At 54.7% G+C, this 16,094-nt stretch overlaps 1 protein-coding gene across 2 annotated transcripts; it reads right to left on the bottom strand.

The window, feature by feature from the left end:
- Positions 1–8,160: 8,160 nt before the first annotated feature.
- Positions 8,161–15,904, bottom strand: PELI3 (pellino E3 ubiquitin protein ligase family member 3). Of its 2 annotated transcripts, XM_030569554.1 has the most exons (7): positions 15,817–15,904; positions 12,763–12,915; positions 11,867–11,996; positions 11,464–11,565; positions 10,734–10,931; positions 9,916–10,104; positions 8,162–9,289 (listed from the first exon to the last, which is right to left on the bottom strand). In XM_030569554.1, the coding sequence occupies exons 2-7, from the start codon at positions 12,912–12,914 to the stop codon at positions 8,723–8,725; spliced, it is 1,338 nt and encodes a 445-aa protein (XP_030425414.1). In that variant the 5' UTR covers position 12,915; positions 15,817–15,904; the 3' UTR covers positions 8,162–8,722. The 2 variants fall into 2 exon arrangements, with proteins under 2 accessions (XP_030425415.1, XP_030425414.1); XM_030569555.1 differs by lacking the exon at positions 10,734–10,931 and having other exon boundaries at positions 8,161–9,289.
- Between the last annotated feature and the right edge of the window lie 190 nt (positions 15,905–16,094).

Genomic DNA, 16,094 nt, shown 5'->3' on the forward strand with positions numbered 1-16,094 from the left:
TTTCCATTCATAACCTCGGCCCTCGCCCACCCACCAATCCGTGCGCTCTGCGGGGAGACGGACACTCTTTCCAGCCAATCGAGCTTCGGGATGGGGGAGGACTTCGCTTTCCGAGCTCCTCCGCTGCCACACGCGTTACGGTAAAGCGCTGGTCGGTGCTCTGCCGCCTCAGGTGCTGTTGTCATGTAACTAACGAGAGGGGAAAGGTCTCAAATCCCATTGCCCACCCCCGAGCCTGCCAGTCCACCTGCCCTAGGGCTGGATCGGGGTTGGTGCCCTGAGAGGGGAAAGGCCTCGGCTCCCATTCCCTGACAAACCGGATTGGACCCTGCTTTATTTTCCCAGAAGGTCAGGGCTGCCTCCCAGGGGGGGGGGGGGCAAGTGGGGCAATTTGGGACCCCCACGAGAATATAGTATTGCAACTTTTTTTTTTTAATGGAAGTGGCCCCCGAAATTGCTTTGCCTCAGGCTCCCTGAATCCTCTGGGCAGCCCTGCAGAAGATCAGAAGGGGGTCAGCCCGATGTTTAAGTGCAAGTGACTTTTCCAATTTTCCAGAAAGCTAGCAACCAAACCATGCAGCGAGAGTCTATGGACGGCCTGTGTCTGCTGGCAATTTTACAGGATTATGATTATTTATTATGAGTGTTACCGCAACCACAATGCCTAGGAGCCCAGTTCTCAGACAAGACCCCATTGTGCTAGGCATTGTACAAATGCAGAACACACAGACCTGGCTCCGGCGAGTGGCCCTACAATCTTAAGTACAAGCAAGGAGACAACAGAGGGATAGAGAGACAGAGATGGGGGAGCACGAGGTAACAGTGAGACAGTAGTGGTCAGCATGAGAGGCTGTCTGGTCTCAGCACACCAGCAGCCTCACCCCTGTCAAGTTGTTTCTAGGTGTCACCGCCAGTGCAGCTACCTCTGGTTGGGGAGTCATCCAAGCCACTCCTCTTCTTGTCTTCGCTGGTTCATTAGTTTCCTCTTCTTTCTAGTTTATATTGCTTGATAACTGAATCCAAGGTCCAGTGTAATCCCATCACATCTTTGGTCCCAGAAAGGGCTCTATATGGCATGTGCATCTGGCTGCAGGTTCACGTTGGCAATGTCAGCAACAACTTTGGATAACAGGAGCTGCTGCCGCTGCGACTCCTGAACTGTCCCAGCCCAAGCCCAAAGCAAAGGAAAGTGGCTCTTAGCTCCGTTTCTGGTCATCCAGCCCTAGTGATGGAGCTCTCAGGACTTGGTGCTCTGGGGACTTATGTGAAGCTGGTCCAGTGTACTCATCAAAACACAACACAAATTCCTGCAGGCATGTCTGCCACTGTTCTGTTCACCTGCTCCATCAGTGCCTGTACCAAGAGCAATATCAACCAGGCCTTTTCCTCTCCAAAAATTCATTTTCAGCATAATGCTGCTACCAATACCAAGATAGAGCTTAGCTTCTACTCCTTGGGATATCATACACTGTATCATATCCCCTTTATATATAATATAAGTTTGAGTTATAAAATAATCCATAGCTCTTATATAGCACTTTCAATCAGTGGATCTCAAAGCACTGTACAAAAGAGGTCAGTATCATTATCCCTGTTTTACAGATGGAGAAACTGAGGCACAGAGCAAGGATGGGTCTGTGACAGAGCAAGGATCAGAACTCAGGTTTCTTAAATTGCAGTCTAGTGCTCTAGCCAGTGTTCCACCCTGACTTTCAGGGCTGTAGGGAACCTCTATGCAAATATCATAATTAATCTAATTAACATCTCTTCTCCTCTTCCAGAGCCAGGAATAGAACCCAAGAGTCCTGATGACCAGCCCCTGCCCACCCCACAACAGACTATACCTAGGGCTGTGAGTCTGTCACAGATTCTGAGACCTTCTGGGATCTCTGTGACTTCTGCAGCAGCTGGTGTGGCTGGCCTGGGGGCCACCCAAGCAGCTCAGGCAGTCTGTGGGCCAGCCACGCCAGCCACACCAGCCACTGCTGGGGCAGTCTCGAGCCACTGCACACCCACCCCCGAATAGCAGTAGGGGTCCCAACTGCATGCCGCTGTCCCCCCCACAAGCACCGTGTTCTTGAGCTGCCACCCCCAGAGCACCCAAGATTTACTCAGGGATATGTAGAACAAGTCAAGGACAGGTCACAGGCCATGAATTCTTGCTTACTGCCTGTGACTTGTTCATGACTTTTACTAAAAATACCCATGACTAAAACTTAACCTTAACTATACCCCATTCTCCTCCCAGAGCCAGGGACAGAACTCATGTGAGGGGAGTGGAATCTAGTGGTTAGAGCAGGAGAGGCTGGGAGCCAGGACTGAATATGGCAACCCCAGAAGAGAAAGCAATTGTAGAGAGTGATCTTTTTAAACCTGGAAACAAGAATCAGAAATGGAAATAGATAATTATGTTAAAGAGCTGAGAACACATGCATCCATATGTAACTCTGGAGACATTAAAGATTCCCTAAGTAGAGACAGGATCATTTGTGGGACACATGATTCCAGCGTACTGGAAAGATTGTGGAAAGGAACAGCTCTAACCCTAGAGAAACGCCTCCAAACAGCAAGGGCAAATAAACTGTCTGGGGAAGGAGCAAAACAGTGACAGTCACTGGTGCAGACCAAGTACACAGGCTCAAGCTAAAGGAACCAGGGAAGCAGGACAGAGACACAGAGCCAAGAAAGCAGCCATCATGGTCCAGTGAGTGGCATGAAAGGCAGAAAGGAAAATGCCAAGCCTATGGACAATGGTGCAAGGGATGTGGAATATAGAACCTCTTTATCTCTCAATGCCAGTATGTGTAGTGACTGAGGATGTGGAGACTTCCAGTGAGGAAGAGGAGATCTACAGTATGACTTTAGCAGGTCCAGAGACACTCTCTCAATGTCCATGCACTGCACATGCCATATTTGCAACTATGCTCTTGGATCGACAACCAGTTGGACTCCAGAGCCAGCTGCAATGTAATCCCAGTAACAATGAAGAGTACCAATATTAGACTGGAGGAATGTGACTATGTGCTGGAAATATACATTCTGAGGCTAGTGGACAAATGCAGGTGCTTGCTAAGAAATCCATGAGACAAGAGACATTGCTTGGAGCTCACAGTAGTTGATATACAGAAGCATCACCCGCTGCTGGGCAGTACAAGCCATGGATCTGGTAATAGCACAACATGGGAATACCTTCAATGTGAGAGAGGAGGGAGAACAGTCACTGGGAGCCCTATCCAGCACTATATCAGAATATCTATATAATAAGATTCCACAATTGTCATGTGTGTGTTTATCACTTGGAGGCCTAGACTGTCTGTGGAGTCAGTGTGAAGGGATGGAAGCAGCTACAAGCAGGCTGTGTGCTCTTTGGGTTCAGAATATCACCAGGTTTGATCATCACTGGTTTTCAGTTTGTCACCATCCATTTGTTAAGTTCTCAGCCATTTTGACTTTACAAATTACACCTGTATTGTGTACAGCTACAGTAAGGCATGCATTCATGCCAGGCCAAGAGTTCTGGATCACTGTCAGATCAGAGGTAACTCAATCAATCACCACCTTTGCTCTACAGCTAACTTGCATGCAACAGTTTCATTGGTCGTATGAGGGAGATGGCACAGATGATACCATCTTGGTCCTCTGCAACACCTATGTGACAGCATGGGCTTTCGGCAATTAGGAAAGACATATCTCAGGGAGATGGACACCAAGCGGGCAAGCTGAAAATAGAAACAGACCCTCATGTGCAGCTTGTGAGACAACCAAAATGCAGAGACCACCTTCTGTAGGTGAAAGAGACAAACTTCCAAGCTACATTTGCATTTGTGTATCTCAACACTTGTCTCTCTCACCAACAGAAGTGGGTCCAATAAAAGATATGACCTCACCCACCTTGTTTCTTTAATCTTCTGGGCCCAATACAGCTACACCAACACTGCAAACAACACTGCATGGGATGTCACAAATAGGTTCTGCTGTAAAAGTAGCAAAGAATCCTGTGGCACCTTATTGACTAACAGACGTTTTGGAGCATGAGCTTTCGTGGGTGAATACCCACTTCATCAGATGCATGTAGTGGAAATTTCCAGGGGCAGGTATATATATATATATGCAGGCAAGCTAGAGATAATGAGGTAGTTCAATCAGGGAGGATGAGGCCCTGTTCTAGCAGTTGAGGTGTGAAAACCAAGGGAGGAGAAACTGGTTTTGTAATTGGCAAGCCATTCACAGTCTTTGTTTAATCCTGAGCTGATGGTGTCAAATTTGCAGATGAACTGAAGCTCAGCAGTTTCTCTTTGAAGTTTGGTCCTGAAGTTTTTTTGCTGCAGGATGGCCACCTTAAGGTCTGCTATAGTGTGGCCAGGTTCTGCTGTGTTGAGCTAAATAAGCTCTCCAGCCACCTTGCCACACCTTTTGGCAGATACTGCAGGGTCTGAAGGCCATTGGCATCAGCCCCAGAGGTGTTCCACCATACACAGATAAAGATGAATGAATCACTGGCCTGGAAGTTGCTGGTTGCCTAGGGACCAGAGATCATGACTCGATTACATTCAAAATGGGCAAACAGAAAATAGTCCCAACCAGGAACATAAACTTGATTCTTCAGAAGGGCTAATTTCCCAAAGTTGAGGAACATTATATGTGAAATTGATTGGAAGGAAAAATTCAGATGACAAAAATGTGAATGAAAACTGGAAGTTCTTTAAGAAAACGGATCTTTTAGAAAAACATCCAGTCTTTATTTTAAAATCGTCAGTGATGGAGAATCCACCACAGCCCTTAGTAAATTGTCCTAATGGCTAATTACTCTCACCATTAAATATTTATGCCTGATTTCCAGTCTGAATTAGTCTAGCTTCAACTTCCAGTCACTGGATCATGTTCCCTTTCCCTGCTAGATTGAAGAGCCCATTATTAAATATTTATTCTACATGTAGGTGACTGAGATCAAGTCACCCTTCAACCTTTGCTTTGTTAAGCTAAACAGATTCAGGTCCTGGAGTCTCTCACTATAAGGAATGTTTTCTAATCCTTAAATCATTCTTGTGACTTCTCTGAACTCTCTTCTATTTATCAACATCCTTCTTGAATTGTGGGCACCAGAACTGGACACAGGATTCCTGCAGGAATCTCACCACTGTCCAATACAGAGGTAAAAGAACCACTTTACTCCTAGTCGAGATGCCCCTGTTTATGCATCCCAAGATCAGATTAGCTATTTTGACCACAGCATCACACCGGTAGCTCATGTGAGGATGATTACACACCACGACCCCCAAATCTTTTGCAGAGTCACTGCTTGCCAGGATAGAGTCCCCCATCCTGTAAGCATGCCCCATGCTCTTTGTTCCCAGATGTATACATTGCAATTGAGCTGTACTGAAACACAATTTGCTTGCTTGCTCCCAGTTTACCAAGCAGTCCAGATCACTCAGAATCAGTGACTTGTCCTCTTCATTACTTATCACTCCCCCAATATGTGTGTCATCTGCAAACTTGATCAAGTCTAGGAACGAGGGCTGCAGGCCACGCCTACAGAATCCTGGAAGGATTTAGGGGTCTCAGTGTACCAGCAACTCCACATGAGCTCCCAGGGCCATGCTGTGGCAAAAAGGGCCAGTGCGACCCTTGGTTCTGTAGACCAGGGCATAGTGACTAGGAGCAGGGAGGGAATTTTACCTTTGCATACGGCACTAGGGAGACCAGTGCTGGAATGATGCATCCAGCTCATGAGGAGCCACGTTTTAAAAAGGGTGTTGAACAATTGGAGAGAGTGCAGAGAAGAGTCACAAAAATGATCAAGGGGCTGGAGAAAGTGCCTTAGCGTGTGACTTAAAGAACTCCATCTGTGGAGCTTCTCAAAGAGAAAGTAGAGAGGTGACTTGATGATGATGTCACAAGGAGACAATTCTTATTACTAAAGGGTTCTTTAGGCTCCCGAAGAAAGGCAGGACAAGAACCAACAGCTGGAAGCTGAAGCCAGCTACACTTCCCCCTCCCAGCACCCCCAGGGATGCACTGCCCCCATCCCAAGGGACGGCCCTGGGTTGGGCTGGTGGCCATTCAGTCCTCAGCTTCTCTATTGGGCCTGCCCACAAAGGAGAGGGTCCTGCTCACCTGAACCAGCCAGTCCCGCACCCTGGGGCCAGACTGAAGCCGGTACCCCCTTTAGGAGCAAGCTCCCGTGTCCCATTTCCAGACAAAGCCGGTGCCCCAGTTTACTTCACAGGTCATTGCTCAGAGAGGCTGAGCTCTGTGTTATCCAGCTTTTAAAATGCAAATAAAGGCCTGGCTGGGGGACCTGGTTGGAATGGGGCGAGGGGCTGACCATAATGGGGGCGAGGGACCCAGCTGGGAATACAGCTTGGTCTACAGAAGCAACAAAGGGTATGGCCTTGCTTTGCATGCCCAATAATCAGAATCCCAGACAGTGCTCTTTGGGTCTGGGACTGTCTCTCACCATGTGTCTGTGCAGCTCCCAGCCTGAGGGTGCCCTTATCTCTGCTGGGGTCTGTGCAGTGTGATGGGGTCCCAATCTCAGCCAAGGTCTGTGCAGCACCTGGCACAACAAGGCCTTGATCTCAGTCAGGGTCTGTGCAGCACCTGGCACGATGGAGCCTGATCTCAGTCAGGGTCTGTGCAGCACCTAGCACGACGGAGCCCTGATCTGAGTCAGGGTCTGTGCCGCACCTAGCGCGATGAGGCCCTGATCTGAGTCAGGGTCTGTGCAGCACCCGGCACGATGGGCCCTGATCTGAGTCAGGGTCTGTGCAGCACCTAGCGCAATGAGGCCCTGATCTGAGTCAGGGTCTGTGCAGCACCCGGCACGATGGGCCCTGATCTGAGTCAGGGTCTGTGCAGCACCTGGTGCGATGAGGCCCTGATCTGAGTCAGGGTCTGTGCAGCACCCGGCACCATGGGCCCCGATCTGAGTCAGGGTCTGTGCCGCACCTAGCGCAATGAGGCCCTGATCTGAGTCAGGGTCTGTGCAGCACCCAGCACGATGGGCCCTGATCTGAGTCAGGGTCTGTGCCGCACCTAGCGCAATGAGGCCCTGATCTGAGTCAGGGTCTGTGCAGCACCCGGCACGATGGGCCCTGATCTGAGTCAGGGTCTGTGCAGCACCTGGTGCGATGAGGCCCTGATCTGAGTCAGGGTCTGTGCAGCACCCAGCGCCATGGGCCCTGATCTGAGTCAGGGTCTGTGCAGCACCTAGTGCGATGAGGCTCTGATCTGAGTCAGGGTCTGTACAGCACCCGGCGCAATGGGGCCCTGATCTCAGTCAGGTTCTGTGCAGCATCTGGCGCAACAGGGACGGTTTGAGCCTCTAGCTGTCACAGAATAAATGTAACTCCCCTCCGCATCTCAGGGACTGAGCCCAGGATCCCTGTCTGAGCTAAAGAACTGGCTGTGGCCGCTCCAAGGCTACAGGCCATTCACAAACCTTTTGATGGCTCTGACCACTAGGAAGAGCCAGAGAGCCACACACAGGATTAGCGTGGGACACACCAGTGACAGCAAGAGTCAATTGTCCCCAAGAACCTCTTGTTCCATATCCTGCTCCATTTCAAGGCCAGAAACGGTTGTTCTGACTCCTGCTCACCCAGGCTGACAATGCCCCCCAGCCACTGAGTGATGGAGCATCAGTCAGCTCTTCCCCATCTGCCCCTCCGTTCCAGGCCAAACGTGACCAGCATCGGCTCCCGGCTCTGGGGTTCTGGCTCGGCCTTTGTCTGTGGGATGGAGGAACCCCTTGCTCCCAGAAGGGGAGGGGCAGAGAGACTGGGATTGAGCCCCTTTGGGATCCTCCTTCAGAGGAGCTCTTCCAAGGCGCTCCCTGAGTCCAGACTAGCCTTGTTCTCATAGGTCCTCTCTGACATGTCGTGCCCCACAACTGCAGTGTGCAGAGGGGACCTCCCTCTCCCCACTGGTTATACACCCAGGGCTGCCTTAGTTCTCAGCCCCTGCATCCTGCAGGGAGTGCCTGGCCAGCTGGTTTCCTCCAGTACTCCTGGGTCCTTGCTAGGGTAGCTGCATCTAGAGGGCTGCCCACGTGAGCCATGTTCGCTAGCAGGAGCTGGGCTGACATCACTGCCCCAGCCTGCCTCTCAGGACCCTTGGGCACTAGACTTAGGGACTCTGAGGAGCTGGGGCACCCATTCTTGGGGCTCCCATTTCTCCTCACCTGTGGGACTTCTTGCAGCAGGGGGCATTGGCTGGGATAATAGCCTGCAGGGGGCATGCCATTGCCCCTGCTGGGGCAGGGACGGATACTGGGCTGGATGCGGGAGGAGACAGGGACCTGCACAGCAGGGCAGGGCAGTTGGGTCCATCTGTCCATCTGGGGGCAGGCAGGAAGTGACACACGGACACACCCCGTTTAGTCTTTGTAGATAGTTTCCTCCTCCCCAGGTTTTTTGCTGTTTTATTGGTCACTCACACTCAGTCCATGGGCACCCCCGCGCACCTGCCCCAGCCCCTACTCTGTCCAAAGAGCCATGCCATGTCCCCTCGCTCAGGCCACAGGCTTCACCTCACCACACGCACACGCATGCTTTGGCCACAGGCTCCTTCTCCACTTATGCTCCTGCCTGGCTCCCCATTCAGTTCACAGCCCCTGCCAGGTACGCTGGCTCAGTCCATGGGCCCCGCCCCTGCTGAGTCCCCGGGCTCCACCCCGCCCCATCTGCTTAGTCCACGTTCCCCTGCTGAGTCCCCAGGCTCAGTCCATGGGGCCCTGGAAGATGAGACGCACAAATCCCCGCTCGCCTGTGAGCCAGGTGCCGCAGAAGGGGCAGGCAGCATGGAAGGCATGGGTGCCGTGGGGCAGCGGGATCTGGGCCCAGTACTGCACAGTCTTCTGGGAGCAGACGTGGCCGCAGGGGCAGAAGGCGTGGGTGGGCCGGCCTGCGTCCAGGTACAACCCGGCCTCACAGCCCAGCCAGAGTGGCACGTAGGGCCCAGCTCGGCGGCACATGGGGCACTCCCGCTCCATCCCCCCCTTCTCCTTGCGGAAGCCCCAGTTGTGGTAGCCATGGACGTGGCCGCAGTTGACATAGACCCAGGGCTGCTGTTTGTCCACTACTCCATGCTGGGCCAGGCTGGGGAAGGCTAGCGTGTTGAAGCCCACGGGGCACTGGGGGCGGGCAGCATTGGTCTCCTGGCGCAGTGCCTCCAGCTGCTTGAGGGTGGGCGTCAGCAGCAGCCCCGCTGTGGTCCGCCACAGCAGTGTGGCCCCGCACAGGTCGATGAGTGAGCCGTCCTGCAGCACGTTGGACTCGGTCTGCACCTGCAGGACATGGAAATCGGGGGCGGGGAGCCAGGGGCATAAGAGCATCAGTTCTAAGGGAGGGAGATTAAGCTGTGGGGGCTGGGGAGGGAAAAGGGGGAAGTCAGGCCGGAGGGGACGGACCAAAGGAGGGAGATATCTGCTCCAGACAGGTAGGGCAGGGTCAAGCTGGAGGGGCATTGGGAGAAGGATCACCAGACTGGGGGCATGTGGGGGAGGGGGCTCAAGCTGGGGGAGGATACAAGGCCAGGGGGCATGACACATGAGAGGGCAAGAGCACCAGGCCAAAGGGTTGGGAGTTTGTTTCAAACCAAGGGAATTCCCCTGGGCACTGAGTCCATCCGGGATTGTCAGGGGGAGGTTTCCTCTATGACCACGAAGGGGACCGTGGCCTCCCACAGACCTATAGTCAGGTCCCTGCAACCCCCTAGCTGGGTGTGGGGGCACCTCCTGGACAGGAGGAATCTCCTGGAGGGGTGGGGCAGGCGCCCCCCATGGCAGTGAACAGGGCTCCCCAGCAGGGTGTTGGGGGCCCCAGGTACCAGCTTGCCCCGGTGCAGGTTGGAGCTCCCTAGCAGTGCAGGGAATGGGGGACCCCCAGGAGGGATGACATGGGCCCCACATACCAGCTTCCCCCGCTGTTGCGCGGAGCGGCTGTCGCGCAGGGCGTACACATTCCCACACACTGAGATCTCACGCCAGACCCCGGGCGCTGAGTCCTCACTGAAGCCCCCTGTGGGGTGCATCACCAGCACCCCATTGGTCGTCAGCCCATCCATCAGCCCGTCCGGCGTCCTCCACTTGGCCGCCCTCTCCTGCCAATGAGAGCAGCCAGGGGTCATGGCAATGTGGGGGCGGGGGCTCCTTACAGCTCCTCCCCTGAGTCCCCCCATTGGACCCAGCTCCTTGTTCCCTCCTCAAGTGGGCCATCTTCCCCATTCTCCTCCATGCCCAACACATGCACCAAGCACCCCCCAGGACCCAGAGGCCAAGTAACCCTGTTACTCATGGGTCCCAGCCCCCCGCATTATTCCCAGTGATCCAGGGCAAGGGCGCCCCTTACAGTCCATTCCCCAGGGCTTGAGCCTTGCTGTCCCCCGTGCTTGGACACCCATCATACCCAGGAGAAGACCCTCAGCCATAGGGCACCAGCCTGGACCAGCACTCTGCCCAGCGATGACCCACGGCTCCTGCTCCCCCTCCAGTATTTCCTTGGGGTTCACAGCCACTGAGGACAGGGACCTCAGGCACCTGTTTCCCTGAACAAGTGCCCTGAGGACCAGCTGCCTTGGGGCTGGATTGAAGCCAGCACCATCTAGAGGGAAAGGCCCTGTGTCCCATTCCCTGACCCCCGAGCCAGGCAGTGCCCCTGGTCTGGGGCTGGATTGCAGCCAGCTCCCCTGAGAGGGGAGGTCCCCTCTCGACACTGTCAGGACTCACTCACTCCAAGGAAGATGTTGCGTGAGGAGTCGAAGCCTGCGGCATAGATCCGGGCGGTGTAGGGAGGGCTGCGCTCGCATATGATGCGGCAGGCATAGCGCGAGATAGTGCTTTGGGCCGACTGCCCCTCACTGGCGCAGCTGCCCCCAGGTGCCGTGTCCGTCACCACAAAGTCAATCATGTTCTCCGTGGAGCGGCCAATCTGTACAGACACTAGTACTGAGCGACCAGCTTCCTCCTGCCCCCTCCAGGCTGAGATGCAGCTACCTCTGGGGTGGGATGTGGGGGCTGGTTATACAGAGATCTCTCACCTAATACTGACATGCAGACACCTCTGGAGGAGGGTGTGAGGGCTGTTTATACAGAGATCCCCCTCACCTAGCGCTGAGATGCAGCCACCTCTGGGGTGGGCATGGGGGCTGCACAGCAATAATGCCCAACAGTCTAGGAGAGGACGTGAGTGAGAACTGCAGGTGGAGGCTTCAGTGAGGCAAAATGGGATCCATAGAGTCTGAGCCAGACAAGGGCTTTGATGGGCACAAAGTGGAGGCTCTAGCCAAGCCTTGGCTCCTATCCTGTACTGCCTGCTGTTGCCACAAGGGGACACCCTGACCCCAGCCTGGGTTAAGCAGTGGTGGAAGGGGCAGTGACTGAGCTAAGATGTCATGGGCAAGTGGCCATGGGGAGGAGAGGGGGGAAGCCACAGTGCATTGTGGGTAGCTGCGGTGCAGTACCTGGAACATGTCCGTATCACAGTCATGAGTATATTCCACAATCACGGAGTGGCTGCGGGACAGCGTGTAGGAGATGCTGTGCTGGCCCTTGTTACTGAGTGCCTGGGGGAGCAGAGAGCATTACCTGAGCCAGATGGCCCCAGTACCACCCCCATGCCCCATTCCCTCTCCCCCCAAGTCAGATCAGAGCTGGAGCCCCCTAGCGGGGAAAGGGCCTGTATCCCATTCCCTGGTTCCCCCTCCCAACCCCTCCCGAGCCAGCCAGTGTCCCCTGCCCTGGCACCCCCCAGTGCTGTGTCTATATGCAGTATCTCCCCTTGGTGGTCAAAGCAGGCAGCAGCACTGCCTGGGAGACTGCTGGAAGCCATGGCCATGGGGCAGTGGTTGCAGGGGCATAGCTCACCTTGGAGACAAGGGGGGTGGAGATGTGGTGTATCACGTCCGGCTTCACCCCATTGGCCTTTGGCCTCTTGAAGAGTGCGATGCGGCTGCGGCGTCGGCCCTTGTCCCCACTGGCCAGGGAGCCATTGTATCTGTGTGTGTGGGGAGGTTAGTCCCATAGAGACACTGTCCCCCCCACACACACCACCCTCCCCACCTGAGCCAGCACAAGGCCCAGCCCCGACCCTGCCAGACACTCCTCTCTGGGCCCAGGATGGCAACACAAGCAAGAGAAACCAGGTGTCATGGCAGTGACGAACCCCTCCCCTGGGGCCAGCACAGCAACACCAATGAGCAAAGAATTCTGGGATAGCCGGGAATGGGTCTGGGAGCCCAGCCCTGCCTGCTCCCTGACTGGCACCTTAGCAGCATACAAAGTGTTAAACAGTGCTTCTAAGGAAGTCAGCAATCCTAGCACCACCAAACACATGTGGTGCTGGGTGTTCCACAGACATACAGTGAGAGAGAGTCTCTGCCCCAAAGAGCTCACAGTCTGAATAGCCAAGGAGTGGGAGGAAAACTGAGGCTCCAAAAGGGGATGAGACTTGCCCAAGGTCAGTGGCAGACCCAGGAACAGAACCCAGGTATCCTGAGTCCTGTCCAGGCAAGGTGCCCACTTCAGCTGGATCTGTGTTACCAGAGGGTTCTTGTTTGCCTCATCCCTCCATAATAAACCAGCCCCAGCCTCCCCAAGTGACCCTACAATAACATACCATCGTGCACACCGAGCACCCCTGGAGATGCTACAACAAGCTGGCCTGCACAGCCCCAATGCTCCTAGAGGCTCTAGACTAACAAATCAACCTGCATATCCCCAGGGCTCCCCCCCATCAGACCTCATCCCTGGTCCCCACTCACCCCAGCACAATGAGCTCTCCATACTTCACAGCCTCTTTGTGCAGCAGGGAGCCCTCTCCAGCAGAGGGGAAGATCCGGGAGCCCTTGGGGCAGGATCGCCGCAGATCCAGGGACTGGGAGCTGACGGCCTCGGGGCTGCCCTCCAGCACCATCCTGCAGAGAGAGAAGAGGGGATGAAGTGGTAATTAATGCAACCTGGGGCTTGGATCCCATCTCTCTACCCTTCTGTCCATCCACCCCCCTACACCCCCATCTAGTTGTTGTTCCAATGGTTAATTACCTTCACTGTTAAACATTTGCACTTTATTTCTGCTTTGAATTTGTCTAGCTTCAACTTCCAGCCCTTGGTTCTTGTTAGATTGTTGGCTGTGAGGCTGAAGAGTTGTCTATTATCACATTGCTGTTCCCCACCTAGGTACTTCTAGACTGGGGTCGTCACCCCTTAACCTTGTCTTTGTTAAGCTAAACAGATTCTGCTTATGGAGTCACTCACTACAAGGCCTGTTTTCCAGCCCTTTATTCATTCTGGGTGGTTCTTCTCTGAGCCCTCTCCAATTTATCAGCATCCCTAATATGGGCATCAGGATTCCAGCAGCAGCCACACCAGCGCCACACATGGAGGTAACAGACCCTCCCTTTGCCTATTTCCCTCTCTCTCTGTTTACACATCCCAGCATCCCCTTAGCCCTTGTGAACACAGCTTTGCACTGGGAGCTCATGTTCAGCTGATTATCCACTATATTTGGATGGGTGGATGGTGTGTGTCTGGGGGGAGGAAGGAAGTGGGTCCCAACCACAAGGCAAATAAAGTGTTAACCTCCCTGCCCCTTTCTCCTCCCACTTCCCCTATGTCCAACAGGAACACAGAAAGCTGGGCAGCTCAGGACTCTGCCCCCACCCTTGTCCATCCCCACCCTGACATTGCCATGACAATGCCCCTAACACTTAACCTCTTGTCACTATGGCAACACTCCTGAGCGCTCCCAACCCCATGTTACCATGGCAACACTCCTGATTTCTGACATCCACCTGGCATCATGGTGAGGCTCCAGACCATAACAACCCCATTGTTTCCATGGCAACATTCCTGAACTGGAATCCCTGTCATCACAGTGACATTTTAGATCTTTAATAACTCTCTTGTTACCAGGAAAACACTTTCCCTTCATTTGGTCCCCCCCCACTCAGGCCGGGTCAGAGCCTGCCCCCTAGAAGGGAAAGACTCCACATCCTATTCCCCCTCACCCCCATACCAGCTGATCCTGGAGGCCAAAACCCTCCCTGCTCTGAGTTGCCCCTATGGATTGCCACAGGTTGCCCATGTGCAGAGGCCTGTGGAGCCCCCAGATGCTGGCCCTCTGGCCTTCTCCTGCGATGGGATCTATGGCACACAAGGCCAGCTGTGCCATGCAGTGAAACCTAAGCGAGGCACAAGAACCTGGGGAAGGAACGAGGATAGAGAGTTTTCTCATCCCCCCAGAGCAGCATAGGATGCAGGGGACGCAGAAGGAATTGCTGGTCTGTGGGGTTCCCTGAGATGTAGGGGCAGCTGTGGGCATTGAGGCTCGGGATGTGGGTAGCTGCGGGGACTCATCGGGTACCATAATGCAGTGCCTCCCAACCGTCATCCCACCCAGCCCAGGGACAGGAGAGGCCCAATGGCTGGGAGGGAGGGCGGGAGTCTACGGACTGGTTTCTTCAGTCTGTACATAGTTGTATGAGGAGAGGAAACATCCGTTTCTAATATCTCAACTGTAACATCAACCATCCACACGCACACCTGACATGACACACAGACACCCCCGTCACTACACACAGACACACCTGAAATGACACAAAGACACCCCTGGCATCACACACAGACACCCCATCACCATACACAGACACCCCATCACTACACACAGCCACACCTGAAATGGTGACGCAGACACATACCCCTGACACTACACAACTGAAACGGCAGACATAGACACACCTGGCAACACCACCCCTGCCACCACACATACCCATCCCTTACACACATGCAGGATAAACATCCTTCACCCCACCCCCTTTGGAAAGCAAGAAGCCAAACAACCTTCACCAAAACAACACAACAATTCCTGGTGTCATCACAGGGACAGACATCTTAACTCCACAACACAACCCTATCCCAACACACACACAGGGCTGCAAGGGGCTCCCCACACGTGCACAAGGACAACACAACCTCTTTTCCCCAAACACAAACAGACAGGGAAGAGGTAAGGGCTGTCCTCCCATCCAACACAACTCCCAAACACACACAAACGGCAGGGGATCCCCTTCCAACACAACGCCACCACAACTCCCTCCCAGCACACACAGGAATAGGGTGAGCAGGCGCTTCCCTTCCCACCAACACAACCCACATGGAGAAGAGCAAGGGGCTCCCCTGCCAGGCACCGCCCCCCAGCAACACAACCGGCTCCCCAAACACACCCAGGCAGGGAGGGGGCGGTGACTGCTGCAGCTGCTGGCAGCAATTGCCTGGGAGCCAGGTGAACCCTGCACCTCCTCCAACCAGACACAGACTGCAGCCCCGTTGTGGGTGCGCAGAGAGCCACAGATGGGTGTGTGTGTCAGGAGTGAGATAGGAGGGAGGGTAGCCGGGATCAAGGGCTGGGGATTAAGTGACTGGGGGCTGCTGGGAGGAGAGAGGGGGTGTAGCTGTGGAGGTGTCCCTGTCTGACACACTGTGTACAAGAAACAACCCCCTCCCCTCCAGCCAACAAACGCGCGTGTGAGTGAGACAAGGAGGGGAACTGATGGTGCAGTCAGATCTCAAGGAGAGAGAGAAACCGATGGAGTGTGTGGGGATAGATAGATAGATAGATGGCTGTGGAGGGAGGGATGGATACAGGGCTGTGGAGGGAGGGATGGAAGGATGGTTACAGGACTGGGAAGGGAAGGATGGTTACAGGGTTGGGGAGGGAGGGATGGTCACAAGACTGAATGACACTGAGGTTCTCATCTCCAGCCGCCCCTCTGCTTCTGTCTCCCCATATTTAATCCCTCCAGCAGCCCCTCGCTTACCCCTCGGCGCGGCCCCAGCTCCCCCGCAGCCTGGCTCAGCAGCCGCCTGCGTCGCGCCGCCAGGATGAATAGCCCTGCATTGCTGCTGTCTCTGCCGGCAGTGCTGGAGCGGAACTGCCCTCCCCCCGGGGCGGGGTGTGAGCGGGGGAGGCCCCGAGACCACCACGGCCGCCCCCGCCCCTCCCTGCCCTGCTGCCGGCTCCCCCCCACTGCATCGCAGGCAGGGATCCCCCCAGCCACGCGTGCACCCCCTGCCCGCAGCCGCTGCGTCACTCGTG

The sequence above is a fragment of the Gopherus evgoodei genome, chromosome 7, assembly GCF_007399415.2.
Source record: "Gopherus evgoodei ecotype Sinaloan lineage chromosome 7, rGopEvg1_v1.p, whole genome shotgun sequence".
NCBI classification, from domain to species: Eukaryota; Metazoa; Chordata; order Testudines; family Testudinidae; genus Gopherus; species Gopherus evgoodei.